This window comes from Sus scrofa, chromosome 2, assembly GCF_000003025.6.
Source record: "Sus scrofa isolate TJ Tabasco breed Duroc chromosome 2, Sscrofa11.1, whole genome shotgun sequence".
NCBI classification, from domain to species: Eukaryota; Metazoa; Chordata; class Mammalia; order Artiodactyla; family Suidae; genus Sus; species Sus scrofa.
The window spans coordinates 60,747,751-60,771,363 of NC_010444.4; the positions used below are offsets into that span (position 1 = coordinate 60,747,751).

General features: G+C 53.5%; 1 protein-coding gene across 3 annotated transcripts in view; it reads right to left on the bottom strand.

The window, feature by feature from the left end:
• The window catches only part of SIN3B (SIN3 transcription regulator family member B), a 41,434-nt gene continuing 20,297 nt past the window's right edge, over positions 2,477-23,613 (bottom strand). For all 3 annotated transcript variants that reach the window (XM_003123478.4, XM_013994619.2, XM_013994620.2), the window contains 14 exons: positions 23,480-23,602; positions 22,238-22,327; positions 21,679-21,797; positions 16,902-17,109; positions 15,422-15,538; positions 14,104-14,342; positions 13,197-13,380; positions 10,249-10,852; positions 9,856-10,025; positions 6,393-6,566; positions 6,019-6,111; positions 4,898-4,992; positions 4,485-4,689; positions 2,477-4,356 (listed from right to left, as the gene is read on the bottom strand). In XM_003123478.4, coding sequence (XP_003123526.1) covers positions 4,126-4,356; positions 4,485-4,689; positions 4,898-4,992; positions 6,019-6,111; positions 6,393-6,566; positions 9,856-10,025; positions 10,249-10,852; positions 13,197-13,380; positions 14,104-14,342; positions 15,422-15,538; positions 16,902-17,109; positions 21,679-21,797; positions 22,238-22,327; positions 23,480-23,602 — 2,652 coding nt within the window. In that variant the 3' untranslated portion in view covers positions 2,477-4,125. The remainder of the gene's footprint in view (positions 4,357-4,484; positions 4,690-4,897; positions 4,993-6,018; positions 6,112-6,392; positions 6,567-9,855; positions 10,026-10,248; positions 10,853-13,196; positions 13,381-14,103; positions 14,343-15,421; positions 15,539-16,901; positions 17,110-21,678; positions 21,798-22,237; positions 22,328-23,479; positions 23,603-23,613) is intronic.

The window sequence follows — 23,613 nt, forward strand, 5'->3', positions numbered from 1 at the left end:
TGGGCCTCCGCCTGTGGACAGGGATATTAACCCCCTCGATCAGGATATGGGGTGGGTGCTGTGGCCCCCACTTGCTGGGCATCAGAGTCTGAGGTCCAGGACTCCCAACCCTGGAGGCCCCATGCTTCACCCCTGGGACCCCAAATATGAGTCTGTGCACCTGTACTGGGTGGACTGGAGCTCCCCCATATAGGGAGGAACAGAGAAGGTTCTGGAGAGTTTCTGGCAGGACCCCCCCTCCTCCTGGAGTTGCTGGGTGCTCACCGCAGCCCAGTCCCTGCAGGCCTTTTCTGGGTATGTCTATCCCTACCAGTCCCGCCCCCACTAGTTCTACCTCCACCACAGGTCTCCTGAGGCTGATTTTAAGTCAACTGGCTTTTTAGGACAATCAGGCTTATTCTCAGCCAGGACATTCGGTGCAACGTGCTAATTCTGTTTTGCAAATGGCTAGCAAGACAAACACCTCAGTAGTTTCAGACTAAATGTTCCACCTGAATACCCTCTTCCCCTGCCTCCACAAGCACCACAGGCCACCTCCTCTGCCAGGGACAGGAGGGTGGCCCACTGGGTCCCAAAGCTCTGCACCTCCGCATCTTGAAGGAGGCCAGCAGGAGAGAGGCGGGGTGGTTAGGACAGAGGGCTGCTTTATTGGTGAGGGCTGTTCCTTATTGCTGTGTAATCCATGACTGCTGACGCACTGGCTACAGGGCCTTGTGCTCTGGCGCTTCTGAGGGGCAGGCTGGCCTCTGTTCAGGCCCCCCTTGGTCCTCACCTGCCTCTGCCAAGCCCACTTCCTCCCCTCGACATCTTTCAGTACAAGGAGGGACCCTCCCTCCAGTCTCTGGTACAAGAACCTCATCCTGGTCACAGGCCCCACCCATGTGAAGCCAGGGACTATTCTGAAGGTGTCCCCTGGGGCTGGAATCTAAGCGTTCCACCTTCCAAAGGTCCCTTGGATCTGTCTGCTCTGCTGGGACCTGGCACCGCAGGACTCCCCTCCCATCGCTTCCAACAAAGGCCAGTGTGTGGGCACAGGGGGTGCCGTGGGCATCCCTGGATGTGAGCCTGAGGCACGAGGAATCTGGGGCAGCACCAAGGCTCATCCACCAAACTCCCTGGGAGCCCTGACCCTCTGGGGAGTTGCACATGGCCAGGAACATGGGGGGGGACGTGGTGCACATGGGCAGAGGGAGTCCCTGAGGGGCAGCACCGACCAATTGGGGAGGTTGAGGACAACTCCTGGGAGAAGACTGGCCAGGTGGGGAGGGCTGGTCAGAGGGCAGGGCAGACTGAGCTCAGGGATGTGATGGGTGAGGCCTGGCAGGGACCAGAGTCAGGGTAGGGGAGGGGTCGGCCTGTTGCACTGCAGAGGCTTTGGTGGGTTGGTCAGCTTAGGGGACCCTAACAGAGCTGAGAGCTCCCACTTACCTGGAGGCTGGTGGGGGACCATAGGAGGGGGACTTGGAGATGTTCAGGGGACACGGTGATGGCAAAGATGCGGGAGGTGAGTCCAAAGAAGTGGGGGGCAGGGCTTGACAGCTGGGAAAAGGGGGCAAGAGAGCATGGAGGATGGTTTTGTGGGGCTAGAGGGAGAGACCCCGAGTCCCCTGGCACCTGCAGTCTTCTGGAGGTGGTGTCAGAAGTGGGCCAGCGGGCCTACGCCCTATCTCAGCCGGAAGTAGTTACAGGCGCCCCATATCCCCTTTAAGCATAAAGTGGTAAAACACCTGGAGTGGGCAATGATAGGGATGGAGTAGGCATAGGTAGTTGGGTAATAAGGGACCATGGGTAAAGAGGGAAACCTAGGGGACTTTGGGAGATCACTGTAAGTTAAAAAATTGCTCAAAAAAGCCATCAGAACAAGGCAGGTTTGCTTGACTAGTGGAGGTGCTAGAACTGCCTCAGGCCGGTGGGGGATGGCATGAGTGCATTCAGCTTCAGGAGTTTGAGGACGCCCTCCTGCTGCCTTACCGGATACCAAGGAGGAGCAACTACTCCCAGAAAGGAAGAGGCGGTCTTTCTCCACCCCCACTCCCCTTGAATGATAAAACTGTAGCCCACCGGAGCCTGCCCACTTGCATCTCTCACAAGTGCCCTATCTTAGTAAATCTACTTCTTGCCACCTCCCCCCCAAAAAAGTGGGCCAGCGCAGATAACTCAAGAGCAACACTGCAGTCTTCAAAGAAGGATTTACATGTGCCACACTGGAAATACTTCTCACTTCTGACAAATATAAAAACTGAGATGGGAATGAATATTCTAGAAAACATTTTGGGGGTAGGGCCACACCCCAGGGGAAATAGGACCCTGTTGTGCAGGTGCAGGGAAGCAGGGAAGCCAGTAGTGGTGATCCCCGCAGGGGGCTTGAGAACTAGGCTAGCGTGCACAGACACTCCCTGTGGTTAGTCCAACTCCTCTGGCAGGGAGAGGTCACTTTGGGATTCACTCATTAGAAATGACTGACTGACCTCACAGCTTAGGTCAATACTTAATCTTTAATGTGCAAATAAATAGAAAAGGAAAACTACATTCAAAACAGCTGCAAAGGAAGTACAAGCCCCAGAACAGAAATTCTTCAAAAACAGAAGAGATGCTCCCTAGAAGCATGCAGGGTGGGGGCTCGGTGGGGTCTGGCCCGCACCCCAGGCCCAGGCGGAGGCACAGAAGGGGCTGCGGGCTCTCGAGGAGGATGGCTGCCAGGAGGGTCTGGTTCAGGAATTCTGGTAAGTATTTCCTTCTTATAAAACAAGGATTCATACAAAGTGCATGGATTACACTTGAGAAAACACAGGCGAGGAGACACCTGGGTGGGACGCATCGGCCTTGGAACTGGCCCAGGCCTGGAGTCAAAGGCTTTGCAAACCTCGAGTTCCAATGGTAACTTCTAGAAACTTCTAGAAACATGTCTTCACTTCCCAGAACCTTGGGTTTGGCACAGCTCAGCTGTGGGAGGGCGAGGGCTGCTGCTGGGCAGAAGCGGCTGCACAGGGATTCTTCCAGGCCCACCTGTCTGTGAAGCCCATTCTTAGTCTGATGCAGGTACCAGGGGCCCAGCCAGAGCTTCTCATGGTGCAGGAAGTTCAAAGAGCTGGTCCCCCGCCCAGACTGCTTGGCATTCTTGGCACAGAAAGCCTCTGCCCCTCACACATCCATACCTACCCCAGGTGGGCGTTGGGGCGGGGGTGCAGAACTCCAAGAGGGCTCGCACCCCCCAGAGAAGCTGTGGGGCTTGGCCATTGTAGAAGTTACAACCACTAAGAGAGCATAAAGGAATAAATATGTGTGCATATATATACTTCTAGAGTGTCCATCTTAGGTACATAACCGCACCCCAGGCCTCCAGGTGGGGCCACTGGGGCTCAGTGGGTGCGGCAGGCCAGGCCCCCTCCCCTCACCGGCCCAGAGTCCAGCTGCTGGATCAACTCGGGGTCTGAGTCTCTTTTTATCCAGAGCAGGGCCGTCTGGGTACCACCCACCCACTCCATGTCTGAATGTCAAAGTGGGATCCCAACAGTTGGGGTGCAAGGGCTCTTCTCACTTTCAAAGTGACTGAGGATCCGAACCATCATGTAGGTGTTGCCCAGCTTGGGAAATGTTTCTAGACGCTCTCAGAACCACTCGGGAAGGACATGCTTTTCAAGCAGGTCCAGCTGGGCCCGACCCCTTTAATGTCGGGGGCTCTTAAAACGCTGACCCTTCCCAAACGAGAGCCCTTGGGCAGCTCCTCACCAGCTTTCACCATATGCAGAAAAAGGCCAGTGGCGCCCCTGCTTGGGCATTTGGCACGTGTGATGGGAGTGGCCCAGCAGGCGTGTGAATGCACTCGCATGTCTTAGCCGGCATGTTGATCCTTCCCCCTCCAGTGGGGCCTAAGCCCTTAGAGTTCAAGGGCAGGGGGTTCAGGTTTGGCACAGGAAGGGCCCAAAGGAAGCGGGGAAGCCGAGAGGGATGGCAGCGTGGGGCAGAAAGCCCACACGACCCTCCCATCTCTGGAGCTCACAGCCCGTAGCAGCAAGGCTGGGGGGACACCCTGCTCCCCTCACGCTGTTCATGAAAACACCCAACCGACACAGAGGCTGAGGAAGCGACCTTGCCAAGCTGCGTGTTGTGGTGCCCATGGGTGCGTCAGGGTGAGGCTGGGCGGCGGCTGTACTGCACTCGGTAGCGGGTCACCGGCAGCCCGTGCACGTGCGCCGTCTCGCAGAGTGTCTTGCAGGGCACCATGTCCTCGTCCTCCTCACCCATCAGCCAGTCCTGCACCAGGCTGGCTGCCTCCACTGTCACATTGTCCTCCAGCCAGCGGCTATGCCACTCCTCAAAGTGCTGGTGGTGGCGAAGCAGGACCAGGGGCTGCACCTGGGGGAGTGGGGGAATCAGGGCAGCCCAGACACCTCAGTAGGCCATGGGCTGGACCTCAGGGGCCCAGCACCCCAGAGAGCTGCGGGCCGGACCCCAGGTTCCCAGGACACGGTGGGGAGGGGTACCTGCTTGGCCCGGCAGAGGGTCCCACGGCGGTACATGTAGTCCTCGGAGTTCACGATGAACATCATCTTGTGCGTGCTGAGCTTGAAGCGGCAGTCCACATTGCAGGCGCTCTCCACCCCGACCAAACGCTTCCAGGAGCTCTTGGCCTCGCCACGCAGGGCGCGCACCTGCTCACACTGCCACCTGCGGAACTTCTTGAGGTTCCTGGGGGGCGAGAGGAGGATTTGCAGACTAGGAAGTTCCTGTGGTCCAGCAACACTGGGAAGTTGCCCGACTTCCCAGGGTCAGAGGAATGCAAATTGAAGCAATGCAAACCACCACCCAAACCCTTCAATTCCGTGAAAACTAAAGGCCAGTCATACAGGTACCGGTAACACTGGGAGAGGCCCCCCTGGGCCCCAAATCCCCTCACCTCTGCAGGAACACAGGTTTCAGGAGGAAGCCCTCAGTGGGCGAGCTGGACGCACCCTCGGTCCCCACGTACTGCTCCACGTACCGAGCCAGGTGCTGGGGGGACAGAGACACGGCGCATGTCATCAGGGGCTCCCGGGGACTTTGTCCTCATTAGGAGGATGGCAGTTACTGAGGACCCTGGTGCGTGGAGACCTGCAGACTGCAGCTCCCAACAAGGTGCTCAGCCACAGCGGGACAGGCACCCCTGGACCAGGATTCAGATGATTTATGGCATCTCCTGCTTAAGACAATGAATTCCTGCTGCACGAGGCCTTTTCTGTATCCATCATGTGATAAGTTCACAGGGGGAAAAGGAGGCCCCCAACACAGGTGGATAGCTAGGTCCAAGGCACAAGTGGGCAGGAATGGACATCGGGACTCGAACAGCAGGTAGGAAGAGGGAAAGACCAGGCAGGAGTTGGGGGTGACTAAAAGGCAGGGTTCACAGGGGCCAGAGCCTGCACTGTCCATCCTCTCACTCCCTGTTAAAGCTGGAGGCTCCTCTAGACTAAAGCTTAACAAAACCACACTTGCTGGAAACTTCTGCAAAGGACAGGGTGGGAAGGCCCCCAACCTCACTTGTCTCGGGGAGCATTTCTAGTGAAGGCTGTTGTGAGGGGAGCCCCTGAACCGGGCCGTGGTGAAGGCAGCCTGGGCCTTCGGGGCCCTACTCGCTGCTGAGGGCACCAGGCAGAATGTGTGCCTGAGTGAGGGCAGCTGGGTTTTCTCCTGGTGGCCACGAGGCACCCAGAGCTCTGAGCTTCATGCATAGGGAGTACAGTGGTCACAGGCCACCGCCCTTGGGTCTGAGTGACAGGGCTGGCCATAGGGTCAGCAGCAGGTGGCAGGAGTTAGGGTTAGGGGAGGGCAGCTTAGCTCCCACATGGTCCCCTGCACTCGGATGCACCACTGACTTCTGGGAGACCACCTCCTTGTGTTCAGACTGCACAGAGGCTTCTCTCATGGGCATCTTGCAGCTTGTGCCAGGCCAGCATGTGCATGGGCTTCCTTGGTGGGAGCCTCACAATGCTGCCCCCAGCCCCTGGGGTGTGTGCAAGGCACAGGGGCTGTGGTCCTCACCTGAACCTCTACGGGGTCCTCTGTCTGGGCCTCTTCTGTGTCCAGGAGCTCGATGGTCATGATCACCTGCCCTTTGCGCTGGAGGAACATCACCTGTGGAAGGAGGGGGACCAAAAGCCTGAAGCCACGAGAACAGCCCAGGCTGGCAGAGGATGATGACCCCCTGCCCCCTTCACCAGCCTCCAAGCCCCTTCCTTCCTCCAGGGACTACATGCTGGGCACCCACCTCACAGGCCCTGTGGTGCCTTCTGGGGCCAGGGCCCATACCCACAGGCCCGGTGAAAGCGGCACCCATTTTCAGGCTGGCCAGTCCTCTCCCGCTGTGGGCACCCCCATCCTAGCCCCATGTGGGGCTGTGCACAGCTGCCTCTCACCTTGAAGCAGTTCTCATCAGCCATGCACCGCTCGGCCTTCCACTGGTAGCTGGTCTCCCTGGCGGCACGGACACAGCGGGAGGACAGGTTCCCGCCGGCGGCGCCCCGCTTCTTCTCGTTCAGGTAGAGCTCCACCACCTTCAGACAGACGTCGTCGCTCACGAGGTGGTGCAGCTGCCGGGGAGGAGAGCCGGTGGGTGCCTGGCATGTGCCTCCTGGGGGTTGGCGGTGGGGTGGTGAGGCATGGCCACCACATCCACCTCCTGCTGGAGCCCCTGCCTCGCCCAGAGAGGATGCCGGCAAAGTCCACGTGGTGGGGGGTGAAGACCAGGATCCAACGGGCTGTGCAGGGTGACCTCCATGCTGGCTGCGGACCAGGCCTGACTAGAGCAGACTAAACAGACCAGACCAGACTAGAGCAAACAAGACCAGACTCGATCAAAAGCCAGATCAGGCCAGGGCAGGGCAGACCAGACCAGACCGGAGCAAACCAGACAGGACTAGATCAAAACAGACTGGATCAGACCAGACCAGACCAGCAAACCCTGCCTAGGGCTGAGAAATGCACAGGAAAAATACAGAAGAAAACAGGCTCAAATGGGGATGGTAATAAACTAAAAGCAGTGTGATGGTTATTTTCCCCTAAGTGTTTAGCTACAAACACAATTAGCTGCTTTCATTTCTATGGAAAAAAAAAAATTTTTTTTTTTTTTTTTGGCCTTTTAGGCTCACACCCTCAGCACGTGGAAGCTTCCAGGCTAGGAGTTGAATTGGAGCCGCAGCCACCAGCCTATGCCACAGCCACAGCAACTCAGGATCTGAGCGGCATCGTCGACCTACACCACAGCCACAGCAACGCCAGATTCTTAACCCACTGAGCGAGGCCAGGAATCGAACGCACATCCTCATGGATTCTAGTCGGGTTTGTTAACTGCTGAGACACGAAGGGAACTCCTCTATGAAACTTTAAAAAAATATTTAGGTTTAGGAAAATATAAGTACTGGAATTAGCTGAGGCCACAGGGTCAAATGGAGACGGCGAGTCAGTGCCCCTGTGCATGAGCTGTCCAGACAGGCTAGTTCAGACTCAGGGCCTCAGGCTCTTCTCCGTGTCCTTTTGCAGAATGAATACAGGGACCTGTGGACACACATGGGTCTCACACAGTGCCTGGCATCCGGCTCATTCCCAACCAGTGCTATTACTGAAAGTAAGATATGCTAATTAAAAAACTAAGTAAGTAAAATAGAGGTAAAGAATGTGGACACAACCCCGTAGGTTACAGACCTAAGCTCAGAGGGGCCCTGTGGGCCATGGGTGGGGAGCCTGCCCTCACTAAAGCTCCAGCTAAACAGCTCCAGTTTTGTTTTGTTTTGCTTTTTTTTTTTGCTTTTGAGGGTTGCATCCATGGCTTATGGAAGTTCCCAGGCTAGGGGTTGAATCAGAGCTACAGCTGCTGGCCTACAGCTGCCACAGCCACAGCAACACAGGATCCAAGCCGTGCCTGCGACCTACACCACAGCTCACGTCAACACCAGACCCCTGAGCCACTGAGTGAGGCCAGAGATGGAACCCACATCCTCATGGATACTATTCGGATTTGTTTCTGCTGTGCCACTATAGGAACTCCAACAGCTCCATTTTTATTGTTTATTTCTTTTATATGAGATTTTTGTGAAGAGAGGGAGTTTTAAAAAAAAAATAAGCCAAAGAATCTGGTCCAAACCATCTGGTGCCACAGACAGGCCTGCTGTCCTGAGAGCTGTGGTCTTTTGGGGGCTGACTTGCTCGGCCAAGGAGAGATGAGGATGCAGAGTGTGCAGGAGTCTGGAAGCTTCCCTCAAGGCTGGCTGGGCCAGCCTACGCACCACCCAAGGGAGCAGAGGACAGGCATACACAAGGCCCACAGGGGATGCACAGCACTGCTCCAAGGACCCAAATGGAAGCTCGGCCCTAGAATTCTTCCCAAGCAGACGACGAAGGAACCATGGGGAAATCTCAATGGAGAGGAATCTCGAAGAATCCCACTGCCCATGCAGAATACCCATGCAGTTAGACGCCACGTTTACACATGGCTTCAAAACCAGGGACTCTATCTCAGTGTCAGGAATCGGGAGCAGGTGCCCACAAGGGGGATGGCTGGGGGGATCCATTTCTGAAGACCTACCAGGCTGCATGCTTAGGATTCAGCACTTTTCTATATATATTTTACTTCAGCAAGAAATTTTTATTCTTTATTTATTTATTTATTTATTTAAATTTTTCTAGTCTTTTTTTTGGCCTTTTTTCTAGGGCCGCTCCTGAGGCATATGGAGGTTCCCAGGCTAGGGGGTCCAATTGGAGCTGTTGCTGCCGGCTTATGCCAGAGCCACAACAACACGGGATCCGAGCCACATCTGTGACCTACACCATAGCTCATGGCAATGCCGGATCCTTAACCCACTGAGTGAGGCCAGGGATCGAACCTGCAACCCCAGGGTTCCTAGTCGGATCCGTTAACCACTGAGCCACAAAGGGAACTCCCATAATTCAACAAGAAATTTTTAAAACCTGGAAGGAAATGCCATTTCTAAAGTGTCACTGTATCTGAGAGGGAGAGTAATGAAGTTATTCTCTCCTTGGTTTCTTTTCCACTTTATGAATGAATAGCCTCACTTGATTATCGGAAAGAAAACTCAAGATGCACAACTCCAGTGGTCACCAATTAGGACCCACGTTCTGGAACCACAGCGACTTGTCTAGGGCTTTGCTTTTTAGTTTGTATGACCGATTTCCTCCAGCTGACATGCAGCGGTGGGCGATGTCACTGACATTCCCTCTCCAGGAGAGGTGGGCTGAGGTTCTTTACGTGTTGCCAAACTACCCTCACGAGAGGTCTGCAACAGAGGCTCAGACATATCCTCCCACACACACGTCCATGGTAGCACTGCTCACCTTTGCCAAAAGGCGGAAACAACCCAAGTGTCTATCAGCGGATGAGTGGAAGAACACAATGTGGTCCATCCACACAATGGACTATTACTCGGCCATTAAAGGAAATGAAGCACTGGCACAGGCTACAACGTGGATGAATCTTGAAAACATGCTGAATGAGAGAAGCCAGACACCAAAGGCCACATGTTGTATGATTCCATCCACATGAAATGTCTAGAACAGGCAAATCCATCAAGGCAGAAAGGGGCTAGTGGAGGGGAGTTGGGGAGTGACTGCTCATGGGGATGGGGTTTCTTTTAGGGGTGAGGGAAATGTTCTAGAACTAGACAAAGATGACGACTGCACAACATTGTAGCTGTACTAAAGGCCCCTGAAATGTTCACTTTAAGGTGGTGTATATTTCACTTTATATGAATTCTACCTTCACTGAAAAAAGAAAGGGAAGTTGCTGACCGTTGGGCCGGCTGCAGGCAGTGGAGTGAAGGAAAGGCTGGGACAGGCAGGGTGTGCAGGGAGGGGCCGCCTGCTCACCTGCCGGGCGATGCTCTGCACCAGCTTGTCCATGGTGAAGCCCACGTAGGCGTGGATGGTGAACATCTCGCGTAGGGTGTCCTCGTACTGCGTGGGGTCGATGCTGCCCTCCAGCAGGCTCCGCACCATGTCCAAGAAGGCCGGGTAGTACTCCTCCAGCTCCACCTCACCTGAGGGGCAGGGCTGGGCTCACTGAGGGCCTGGCTGGCACGCAGCCCCCACCGGGAAGGATGCAGAGTCGCCAGGGATCACTGGCAGCCCACGTTCACCATCTCCCACCACAGGCTTCCCAAAGATGGCCTGTGGCTCTGGGGCAGCAGCTCGACTGGCCCATTTTCCCTCCCGCTCCCAGAGGTGAGCACCCGGGGTGTCATCCCCGGGAGGGGGGCTTACTTGGCTGCTTCAGCCGCAGCTCCATGGCGGGGTCGTTGCCCTTCTCCCGGCGGCCCTCGCACAGCAGTTTCTCCCTCTCCTTCTCTGTCCGGTACTCCAGGAGCTGCTTCTGTGCCTGCCGGTAGATCTTCAGGAGCCTGGAGCACAGGGTCTGATGGAGGCGCAGGAAGAAGTACCAGTTGTTGTTGGCAAAGAAGAGGCTGTAGACATCGTCCAGGGGCTTGTGCTGTGGTGGCTGCTGCTCGGCAGCTGAGGCCTCGCCTGCGGCCCCCTTTTCCTCTGGGGGGCTGCTCTGTGGCCCAGGTGCTGGCTTCTTCCGGTCACCGGGGTCTGTGCTCTGCCCCTGGGGGCTCCCCCGCCCCTCGTCAGCAGAGTCCTCGGACGCACCCAGGTCCAGCTGCTGGGAGAAGAAGAGGCTGGGCACAAACTGATGCACCAGCTGGTGGATGGTGCCCTGGTCCTCCTTCTGGATGGCTGGCTGCCGCTTGACATAGTAGCTGATGAGGGCGGCTGCGTCCTCCAGGATCTGCCTGTCCTCGTACACGAAGATGAGGTGCGGCTCACTGGAGGGGGCACTGCGGCCCTCCGAGTGCTGCTCCTGGTGCTGGAGAGACAGGGTGGCTGTTAGGTAGGAAGCAGCCCTCTGGGAGAACTCCAAGGTGGGGGCTCAGGGACACAGGGCCCTGAGGGCATCACACTGGTCTGGGGCCCAGCCCAGCTCCGGGATCAGAACGGGGCCAAACTCCCACTAGCCAGGCCTGCAACAGTGCTGGAGGCTGGGGGAAAGCAGAGGGGCACCTCGATTACTGGATTCCAGCTGACCTGGGCTGCCTAGTCCAAGCTCTCCCGGGGGTGGGGAAGGCTCAGGGAGGACTAGGGGCCTCTCTGTCTTCCATCGTCCATTCACATACATTCGGCTGGACCCCAAAAGACCTGCGACCCGCTTACACTCAAGCCCTACCCCAACCCTCCCAGTCCTGCATACCTGGCCCATCACCACCCCCCAGTGTCCTGTCTCTGTTCTCTTCCCACCTGTCCTCCCATTATCCAGGGCCAGCACGAGCCTCCCACCTGCCCAATCTTGTTCACCAGTCGACCCAATCATTCCCCTCACCGAGTCTAGAGCCACTTGGTCCACGGGAGCCCAGTCAGTCCTAGCCGCCCCTCCAAGCCTTCCTAGGCTGCTCAGGAGCACCCCGGCCCTGGCATGCCACCCTCCACTCCTGATGCTGCGGGGGGCTGAGTGTGGCCTGCTGTGCATAGGACCCTCGCATGTGCCCATCTGCTCTTTCTCCTTGGGTTCTCCCCTCCCCTCCGTCTCTATCCAGCCAACGACTCCTCCCTACAAACCTGATGACAATCACTACTTCCTCCAGCCTGCCTCAAGTAGCATGATGATATCAGCCCCACACTGTGCTCTCTCCTGGATACTGGTCCACCAGGCACAGGGGTGGACACCTGTAAAGAAGTGTGTGTGGACCTGCCCCCGTAGGCAGGGAATTCTCAAGGTCAGGACTGGGTCTGCCACTCTCAATGACCAGCGCAGGGTGTAGCTGAGGGGTTCCTCAGTCACCCACAGAATGAGTGACTGGCAGAAACAGGGGTGAGGCCTCTGAGTCTGTCCCCCAGCAACGGACTAGGTTTTTGGGACAGGTAGCTCAGGCTTCCTTCCATGAGAAGCCGTGCTCCCTTAGTAACTGTGAATTCTGCAGCAGCCAGCGATCTCCTTTCCTCCTTGCTGGTGGGAAAGATGGAGCCTGAGTGGGTATGAGCGGGGTGGGAGTGGGGTGCACTGGGGGCTGCAGCTCAGCCCTGCTCCTGGCTCTTTAGCATGACCCTTGCCCTATTGCTTCCTGGTCCCTGTGTCATTTATGCCACCAATACCCATCAGAGTCTTTTTAAGTTCCTTTTTGGAGCAAGTCCTGGTGCATGTCACACCGACTGTCCTCTGCTAACTAACCACATGACAGAATGAAGGTTTCGTTTCCCTAAACACAGAGGAGCCACAAGGGCAGAGCTCACAGGGCCACTGTCCTTACCCCTCAGACCCTGGGTAGGGCCCTGCAAGACTCAGGGGTGATGGCAGCAGCTCATGAGAGCCACAGCCTCATTTTCATGCTGCACCACACTCTGTTGGGGGAATCTCAGACCTTGAGGACCCCAAGGACTCATGTGAGGTCAAGTCAATGGGACAGAGACTGGACTCGAGTTAGTGGGGCAGAGACTGGAGCTGAGAGGTGGGTGCTATAGGAGGGAGGGAGGCTGGAAGGAAGGGGGTCTTGGGCCTGCTACCCTGGGTGGTCTGCCCAGCCACATGGAGGAGCATGAGCACAAGCTCTGGGCAGGAGGGCCTCCCTTGCTGTGCTGCTGGAGAGTCTGGAGACCTTGGTCAGCAGCCTGGCTCCTCTGCCTTCCATTTCTAAAGTATGAGAGGAGACATGATCCCTCTCTGTGCAGGGTGATGTAAGGAAGAGAGTGGAATAGGTGACCCTGGCCAGGGCGGCGCACTCAGTCAGTGATGCTGCCCAGTGTGTGGCCTTAGCTCTGCCCCGGAAGCAGCAGCCCCTCCTTCCTTGCCAGGCTTCCCACCTCAGGCTCTCACAAGTAACTCACTCCCTGCTCAATTTTTTCAAAGCCTGATCCTCCAGCCTGGGAGCCTGGCCTGCCTCACTTTCCCCATTGCTAAAATCAGGACAATAATGGCAGCAAAGCCAGCAAGTAAAGCTTAGAAGAGATGTTCCCTCTGAGGGTTCTTACAATGCATGGGGTGTAGTCAGTGGTAGAAAAGGAAAGCTGCCAGCATCAATCACCTAAAGGAAGGTCCATCAAAGCCCGTGCTGGGGGCTGGGGGGAAAGACCTCTGCTTCAATCCCCCTCCCTGGCCCAAGGCTGCGGGGAGCTACAGAAACAGCCACCCTCACCCCTCCCCAGCCCTGCGAGGGCCTCACCTCATCGTAGACGCTCTCAATCTCGTTGAGCAGGCTCTTGGAACGAAGGGCCTTGGTGTCGTTCTGCTTGAAGTTCACAGCCTGGTGGTCCAGGGACTTGAGGTATGCCTTCTCATACTGCTCTCGCCAGATCTTGTTGAAGCCCTGTTGGGCCTCCCGCCACTCCTCCTCCTTGGCTTTCAGCCTGGGGGGCCAGAGGGGCTCAGTACAGGGGCTGCCAGGGGGGTCGGGGGGCCTGCCCAAGTCATTCCTGGGCAGGGCCAGCCTGTCTTCCACCCATAGCCCCACCACGTGTGTTCCAAACTATGGACGGCCAGCTCTGGGCCTGTGCCGGATAGAGGGAGGGAGTAATGGCCCCGTAGAACCCACACAGCCAGTTTTAGTTTCTCAAACACTGCTGTCCTGGAACCTCCTTCCTGTCCTGGCCCCCAGCACTGACTGCACTCCCTGCAGCTGTGGGCTCCACTGCTAGGCTTCCCTGCCTGACTTTGAACCCATGATAGAAGGGACTGTTCCGCTCTGCAGCCGGAGGGCTGAACACAGCACTTGGCCAAGTGCAGCCACTTAACCAGTACCTGTTCACCAGAACAGGAAGGGCCTCAAAACATACGATTAAATAAAAGACGAGCTGTGATATGGGATGGCATCATTTGTACCTTAAAATAGTTACTTTCCACGTTTAGATATGATTATGTCCATGATAGAAAGTTCTACAAGGACATGAACTGTTCATGCTTGCGCTTTCCTCCTGGGAATGGAACAGGAAGATGAAGGAAGACCAGGAAGCACAGTAAGCCAGGCTGAGCCCCCAGGGACCCCCTCACAATTGCACCCGTGACAAATAACACTAATGAGCTCCTGGGGGGCTCCCTATGCCAGGGTGGGGCAATCAGAAGCATGAGGACACCTTTTTAGGACTACAGGGACGGCAGTGACAGGGTTTTTCTTGAGGCTCTCGATGATCTCTGGAGCCTTGTCACCATAAATGCGGTGGATAGCGCGGCGCTGGATCACTTCTGACGTGCCCCCAAGACAGTCGTCCAGACGGAACTTCTCCTGGTCTTCTGGCGCCATCCGGGAGAGCTTCTTCTGCACGCTTTCCAACACCCGGATGGTAGCCAGGTTGGTCTCCAGGACAACATCTAACTATGGAAAGGAAGGCAGAAAGGGGTCAGCTGTTGAGGGACCAGCAGGGCCCCGGGGATGGGCCTGGGCTGGCAAAAGGGATGTGCAGAAAGAGCTGAGGAGGGGAAGACAGACGTTGGGATGCAGGGACCCTGACACAGGCTGGGGAACTGGAGCAAGCATGGCTGGCTACGGGAGTAGGTCAGACCCTGGTGATGGCATCAGCTGATGGAGGCTATGCAGGACTTGGTGTTCATGGACTGAGACCATGGGCTGCGTATCACTGGTGGACCCATCTGAGGATGGGAATGGTTCCTGGGCTGACCCTCTTCACAGACATCAAAAGCACATTACCCTCAGCAACGAAGAGGAAGTGACATATAGTATATACATCCCTGGGTGCAACTGCCCAGAATATGTGCTGCAGGAACCAATTCCCAAAAAATTAACACACCACATGACTGATTCCATTTAGGACACAGTGAACAAGGGGGAGGACAGGTTGGTGAATGCTGGGAATTGGGGAGGGATCCTGGCAGTGGGGGAACTGTTTAGTATCTTGGCTGGGGTGGTAGAAACATGGCTCCACAGGTGAGAGAACTGCACAGAGCTAAACACACATGCACACACTTAGGCACAATACCTCCCACCCCCACGAATACAAGTCCAACTGGGAACATGGGAATAAGGTCATGGGCTGGGTCAACGTGAATAACCTGGCTGTGACACTGTGCCAGATACCAACCACTGGGGGAAGGGTCCCTGGATCACTCTGTGTTATTTTTTTATGCTGCACGCAAATCTACAATTTCAGTAAAAATTATTAAAAAAATTAACTTAAGTGAAACGAATTCCAATTAATGAAATATACCTCCCCCCCAAAAGAAAAAGCACCCAGAGAAAGGATGGTTTCAGGAGCTGCCCCCTGCTGGAGAGCCTTGGAATCCCTGATACTATCAAAGAAACCAGAGGGGTTAAGAACAATCAGGATACAGCCCAGGGTGCAGAGAAGATGAACACAGAAGGACACGGGAAATTGAGGGCAGGGCCATAGAGAAGGGGGGCCTACTGGGAGGGCCCCGAAGTGCTCGCACACGCACCTCGAAACGCTCGTCCTCACAGCGGTGTAGCTGCTCCTCATAGGGTGTCTTCTTGGAGCTGACGAAGGTGGAGTCCTCTGACCAGGAGGGGAAGGACACCCAGGTATCGTTCAGCACCTGCGCCAAGAGGAAACGCCGTGACCAGAGTGCTTTACTGCATTGTCCAGTGTAGAAGATACAAGGATAAGTAACAATCCTGATTTTACAGGAAATTACCTTGTTATACAAACAGTACACCTAATTTTAAAGTGAGAAAATGTGACTTTGGGCAAGTAAACCAAATCATACTATTTTGCGGTTGGCACACTTTCTCTGAAAAGGGTCAGATAACAAATATTTTTAGGTTTTGCAGGTCATTTGGCCTGTCAGATCTACAGATATCTCATTGTACTCTGCTTCACTGATATTGCTTTTATGTATTTACGTGTTTGTTTATTTATTTATAAGCAACGTGAAGGTTTACATCAACTGTGAATAGAGCAAGTCCACCGGTGTCATTTTTCCAATAGCATTTGCTTCCTTTGTGACACTCTTACAATATTTCAAACTTTTTCATTATTATTATATTTGTTACAGGGATCTGTGACCATCTGAAGGCTCAGATGATTGTAATGATATTTTAGTGAAGGATTTAAATTAAGGTATATATGTTTTTCTAGACATAATGCTATTTAATAATATAAACAGAATTTTTTTTGGCCACACCAATGGCATGTGGAAGTTCCCAGGCCAGGGATCAAACCTATGCCCAAGCTGCTGCAATGACAACACCGGATCCTTAACCCATTGAGCCACAAGGGAACTCTGAAATATAACTTTTATATGCATTGGGACACCAAAACATTTGTGTGACTGGCTTTACTGCACTATCTGCTTTTTTGCAGTGATCTGGAACCAAACCCATGATACCTCCCAGGTATGCCTACACTCAACTCAGCTTTTGTCCTGGTAAAGTGGCCACAGGCAGTATATAATGAATGGGTATGTCTGTGTGCCAATAAATTTTATTTGCAAACGCAGGCAGTGGGATGGATCTGGCTTGCAGACCCAAGTCTGCTGACTCTTGGATTACATATCCTGGATCTAAGAGGCGCTCCTGAATTCTGGAAATGCAGTAAGCCTGCCTACTAACTTTGAAAAAGTACTCAATGGTCAAGCTAAACAGAGACATGCTGCGGGCAGTGAACCCGGACAGACTGGGCTCTTGGCAGGAATAAACTTCAGTCTAAATGATGGAGGAATAAGCCAAACCCTGTGTCGGTGCCATGTGCTCAGTGGCTTGCCAAAACCACCAGCACAGTAAGAAACCATCATCTCTGCCCAGGCATTTTGTTTTGCCACATGCCAGCACCATCCATTATTCACTGTCTGCGGGAATCAACACTCAGTCTTCCACCCAGAACACAGGCGGCAGGTGTTTCCGTGGAGCAGGGGAAGGGCATGCACCACGTAAGCTGACATAAGCCTCCATGCGTGCTACCTCCTTGCAGATGGCTGTCCTCCCGCTGCACTTGGGCTGCTGGTAGGTTTTGGGGAGTGCCCGGTAGCTGGATCCAATGCGCTTGCAAGAGGCATAGTCGATTTCCCGGCTTATTCCGTCCCCAGATCTGTCACTCATGGGTGGGGCAAAGGACAGCTCTTTCACCCCCAGGAAGGATTTGAACTGTGCAAAGAGTTCTGGAAATTTCCTTCAGAAATAAAGACAAACGGGGGGGAGGGAGAGATAAATTAAAAGTTTGGGATTAGCAGGTACAAACTAGTATATATACAATAGATAAACAACAAGGTCCTACTATATAACACAGAGAACTGTATTCAGTATCTTGTAATAACCTATAACGGAAAAGAATCTGGAGAAGACCATATACATATAACTGAATCACTCTGCTGTACATCAGAAACTAATACAACATTGTAAATCAAATTTACATCAATTTTAAGAAAAGAAAGACATGGAGTTCCCTTCACAGCTCAGTGGTTAACAAACCCAACTAGGATCCATGAGGATGCGGGTTCGATCCCTGGCCTCGCTCAGGGGATTAAGGATCTGACGTTGCTGTGAGCTGTGGTATAGGTCACAGATGTGGCTGGGATCCCACATTTCTGCGGCTGTGGTGTAGGCTGGCAGCTGCAGCTCTGATTCGACCCCTAGCCTGGGAACCTCCATATGCCATGGGTACAATCCCAAAAAGCAAAAAAAAAAAAAAAAAAACCAAAAAAACAAAACAAAAAAACCAAGAGGTAAGTCAGCATCCTGAGGGCCTTTTGGAAATGATCTAGATTTTAGAATGGCTTTGTGTTGATGTGGACAGGTAAAGATGGTCAGACTCTACATCGGGGGGGGGGGGGCGGGGTAAGAGGCAGAATGAGCATTAGACACAAGTAAAGTAGCCACTCAAGTGAATCTACCCCCCACTCCTCTGTCACTCCTCAGGCCCCCACTCACAGGAGGTCCTTGAAACACACCAGATGACACCGACTGGCAAAAGCTGGGGGTCAATGACGTTCTACGACTGGGAGAAGCCAAGTACTTGGCCAGGTATCAGCAAACTATGGTCAACCTGCCTACACCTGTCTGTAAATAGTTTAACTGGTGCATGGTCATGTCCACTCACTTAGTATTGCCTGTGACTGCTTGTGCATGACAATGCGAGAAGTTTGGGAACAGTGACCCTTGGCCCTTGACAGGTGAAGTATGCCACCCCTGCTCCATAGCCTTTCTCCCTCAGGAGGGGAAGCCCCCCCCCCCCCCGGAAAACCCTCCATGGAGAGATTCTCAGGAGTCTTAATGTCACTGTCATGCAGGCCGAAAGGAAGATTTTAATGCAACTGATCCCCAATATCACCTGGATTAATGTTTAAGTAACTATCAAATCCTCCAAAAAGGTGCAGACATTTTGACAGCGGGTGTGGCAGTCCTGCCATGACCAAGCCAGGCAGTCTCCCCTAATTAACTACATGCCCTGCTGCAGTCAGCCTGTAGGGACCCCAAGCAAACTCAGCTCACGAGGAAAACCCACAAGCCACCAAAAATGCAGGGGAGGAAGATATCAACAACATCAGTGTAGAGGATGTCTGAGGTCACAGTGGGATCTGCAGCCCTGCTCCAGCCCCAACTCCAGCCTTGTGGTCACCAGGTGGCAGGTCTCTGAGGCCGCAGAGAGAGGAAACTAGGAGGAATCTCCTAGATGCAAAGAGAGGCCTTGTGGGGGTGGAGGAGGGAAGAAAACGCTAATCCAGTGGAGGGTCAGGTCAAGATGAGCAAGCAGAAGCTGCTTCCTTTCTCTGCATCACTGCATACCCCCATGGCCCTCTCCCCAGCTTGAGTTTCTAACTGCTGCAAGGACATCAAAACAGAAGAGCTGATCCTGATCGAGCTCAACACTGGATTCTGAGCTGTGCAGACGCATTTGGATATGAGCCCCCCACCCCCCAAATTCTTTTTAGCTGAGACACTTCGATGCCTGTCTTGCTCTGGGCAGTTTTTCAGAGGGTTAACAAATCTTTTTTTTTTTTTTTGTCTGTTTAGGGCTTCACCCTCTGCATATGGAGGTTCCTAGGCTAGGGGTCGAATCAGAGCTATAGCTGCCAGGCTCTGCCACAGCCACAGCAATGTGGGATCTGAGCCACGCCTGCAACCTACACCACAGCTCACGGCAATGCAGGATCCTTAACCCCCTTAGCGAGGCCAGGGATTGAAGCTGCTTCGTCATGGATACTAGTCAGATTCATTTCCGCTGAACCATGATGGGAACTGCAGTGTTAACAAATCTTTACCAGCCCTAGAAAGTGAATCAAAGAGAAAAGGGTACCGTGATACGTGTATACTCTCAGGACCACCAAGGAAGCACCTCCTGATGACACTAACTCGACCTTGGAGTATTCCAACTCAAGATCGTGACCTTAGCACAGATGACAGGGAGCCCCTGGAGACATATGTCCATCATTACAGACTCTGCTGAGAAAACCATGGTACATACAAGTAAGGGAATACTGTGCAGTTGCTGAAAACGACCTGGTGGGGCTAAGAAATGCTGAGTTTTAAAAAAAGAGAGAGAGAAAGAGAGAGGAGACTGCAGCCCAGCCTGACAGTGTGATGACATTTATATGAAACTCAAGGTCCAGAGAGCAGAGCACGAGTGAAGGTGGGCTTCCAGGCTGGACCCTCCCCCAGCCCCACCCCCACCCTGAACTCGCCCTTCACCAAGAGAAGCTTTCTCATGAGAGCCAATCCTGGGGAAAGTGAGAGGCAGCCACACTGGTCCTCAGTTTCCTCAGCTATAAAATGTACCGAGACACACTGAATGTGTTTAAGCCCATGAGAATATATGATACCAGAAAAAACTGGTTCCCTTTTCAGCTCCTAATTGGTCCTGATGAGATAGGAAAGCAACTCATTACCCTGACACTGTGATAAAGGGAGAAATCAAGCATTACCTTGGGCCCCCAAAAGGTGATAAATACTGTTGAGATGCTCTCTTCTGCAACCCCCGCTGAATGGATTAACAAATGAATAAACCACAGAAAGAACTGCTGCCTCCTGATGGACAGAAGGATGTGGGCAACCACGAAGATGCCGCTGGCAGAAAGCACCCACACTGTGGGGGCACCAACAGAGAAACTGTAGGGAATGAACTCAGAGCAGGGAACCTTGGGATGAAGAAGGACCTATAAGACATATTGAAAACAAAACCCAGACACCAGGTGAGATTGGGCTATGTGTCTGGAGATGTCTGCCTGTTGCATAATTAGCACAGGGAGCTAGGTGATCACTCCGAAGCCCAAGGAGGGAGCTTTACTGCGGTGTGTGACCTGGTGCTAGGCACAGGGGGGTTTGCCTGACAATGATTTGCCAAACCATTCTTCTCTTAATGTGGTTTCCTGAATCTGTATTTTACCTTAACAACAACAACAAAAAAAGTTGTAAAAAGCTTTTTTTTTATCTTTTTGCCTTTTCTAGGGCTGCACTCACGGCATATGGATGTTCCCAGGCTAGGGGTCTAATTGGAGCTGTAGCCGCTGGCCTACGCCACAGCCACAGCAACTCGGGGATCTGAGCCATGTCTGCGACCTATACCAAAGCCCAAGGCAACGCCGGACCTTTAACCCACTGATCGAGGCCAGGGACCGAACCCTCAACCTCATGGTTCCTAGTCAGATTCGTTAACCACCGAGCCACAATGGGAACTCCGTAAAAAGCTTTTTTTAATTAATAGAAAGGGGCTCAGATAGCACCTCCCACTGGGTTTGTCTTGAGGGGCTAAACAGGATGTTATGCACAGTTGTGTATAATTCAAGCAAACATGTCTGAGGGGCAGTTGTAAGGATCTTACATGCATAGCCCACTTGGTACTTTCTGAAATCCTGCGTAGGTATGTTTATGATCCCCATTTGACAGCACGGAAACCGAGGCTCAGACTGGCTATGAAGCTCACTGGGTATGACAGGGCAGATGAGCAGGAAGCACACTGGGAGCAGGCAGACTCCTTTTTCCAAAACACAGGTGCAGGAACTGCACATGCGCAGTCACTTCCGAGAACAGCTCCATCCCCCAGAGGCAGCCAGGCCCTGGGGGCGGGGGGGAGGCCCACCCAGGGTGGGAGGATGTGCTGCAAGCAGGTTGCTGACCTGCTAATAGGGTTTCTCTCTGGGCAGCCTGGATGCTGAGGAGTCCTTTCATTCTTCCTGGCATTTTTGATTGTTAGAATTTTAAAAAGCAAAATGAATCTCTAGGAAATTATGCTGGATGAAAAGCTGGTGCCGAAAGGCTGTGATTCCACTTACATACTACTTTTGCTATGTAAGTTTTAGGGATAGAGCACAGGTTAGGGGTTGCCATGGGTTTGGGGCGCAGGAGGGATGTGGGTGTGGGTATCAAAGGCCAACACAAGGATTCTCGTGGTTCTGAAGCAGCTCAGTTATCTTGCCTGTGATGGCAGACACATGAACCTTCACTGGTGACAGAGCTGTACAAACACACACGTACAAGTAAAATGGGTGTGTTGTGTGAATGTCACGGTCCCGGCTGTGACCCTGACTACAGGTTTAACCATGGGGCGAACACTCCCCAGGACCTCTCTGTGTTCTTTCTTACAACTCCAGGTGAATCTATAATATCTCTGTAACAATTTCAAACTTAAGGACAGAATGGAAGAAAACACATATACTGGTTTCCAAAAACAACAGCCAAAAAAGAAGGGTGAATGGAGTTTACAGAAACAAAACCCAAGTGGGGAGCCTGAGGAAGTGTTGCTCACCCTAGAAACGGGCTGACCAGCTGGAGGAGCTCAGAGCCAGACACGAGCTCCTGGTTGAAGAGCGCGATGCAGCGGAGGAAGTTCTCGTAGACCTCCTGGCTCTTCAGCACCCTGCGCACCTGCGGGGAGAGCGCGTCAGGGGGCCCTGCCAGGCGCAAGCCCGGCTCCCGAGCCTGCATCACTAGGTGCACACAGTCACCAACACAGGAGTGCTCTGAAGGAATTGGCCGCAGTCTGCGAGGGACTGCTCTCTATGCAGTGAGTGACCTCCGCTCATCAGCACGGGCCCGGGGCCATCTTGCTGGCTCTGCCCACAGAGTCTGGGCAGGGGCCCCAGGACCATCCCTGCTTTAGAGAAACCACACAGCTCCTGTGTGGCAGAAACGTGCCCCTGGACTTGGAGTGGGCTCTAAACTTTCCCACCTGTTTTGCTACTTCCTGTCCACTGCCCGTCAATGCCCTCCTGCCACCTGCTCCCTAGCTCACCTGCTCAGATCTGAGCTGGGCAAGGCCAGCCTGGATGGGGGCAGGCCCAGAGGTCTTCAGCCCTGTGGCTCACCTTGTCAAAGAAGGAGAACTCCTGCAGAGTCCCGTACTTCCCCACGGTGGCGATGGACAGGTCTTTGGTACCGCGGAGTTTCATTTTCTTCTGTGGAGAGAAATTCCATGTCATGATGCTCTGTGCATCCCGTGGGCGGCCCCCAGGGTCCAGCTTTGTTAGTGTTAATAAAACATCACCCAAACTGAACTCTTCTGATGGGAACCGTCGTTGGGTGCTGGGTAAGGTCTGTCCAAGACCCCTATTAATGAACTTCTTAGGACCACCTCAGCTTCCATTACCTGGTGAAAAGTGAAGGTCACACAACCAGCCTGCCTACGATCTGGGATCAAAATCCTAGCAGTTTTTGATAACTTTTGATAACAGGGCAGGAACATCACAGAGAAAGAAGAGTAAGGGACACATGCCCATAGATAAAATATTAGAAAGCTCTTCCCCTGACTGTTTTGTCCTATGGACTGTGACGGTGATGGGAAGGAGCCGGTGCTGGGAGGATCCTGGAGAAGCTCAGGTTTTAAATCTGTGTGATTTTTGTCTCTAGGCTGGACTTGGACCTGAACTGGGCTACACTCCTGAGGTATGTAGGACACTACAAAACCATCTCCCAAATGCTTGGAGAATGAGGGGGATGTGTCAGAAGGACATGACAGTCAGCCCAGAGGGGCCTCACTGGCCAGATATGAGATAGTTTAGGCATCAAGATAAACAATGATAGTCATGAAGTAAAACCCCAGCGTCTATCATGACATATATAAGTAAATAAATGGAGATGAAGAAAAATCTCTTCCTTACAGTACAAAGCCAACTACTAGATGCACAAGGAATGATGGAATTAGAAAAAAATCACCATTACAGGTGATGAGCACAATAGGACCTCAGCACCTCTCACGCTTTAGTGGAGCATGTTGTGCAGTGACCAACCTGCACAACTGTACATGGGGGCCATGCTGATGAAAAAGTAGTGATGGTGAAAAGGAGCAGACTGAGCAGTACATCCCTTTCTGCAGGAGGAGGTAATGTTCCTTTTCACACAATCTCATGGGCCAGGGGGAATAGGTGAACGGCCCACCTTAGAGATGAGCTGATTTCCCAAGGTTCCACAGCCAGTGAATTTCAAGCCAGACTAGAACCTAGACTCAGCCTCCTGCCCCAAGCCTGCCTTTGCATGTTGCTCCCCAGGTCATCCACAGAGAAGCTGGGCGTCCACACAAGCACACATCTACGTGTGCAGCTGACAGTTACCTTGGCTGGAGCCGACACAGGACGGAGGAGTGAGGGCCGAGAGCGCTTTTTGCTGTGTTCCAGATTCTTCTCATGCTCACTCTTTTGGACACTACTCATTTCACATGGCCCGTTTCCTGTGAACTAAGGACACA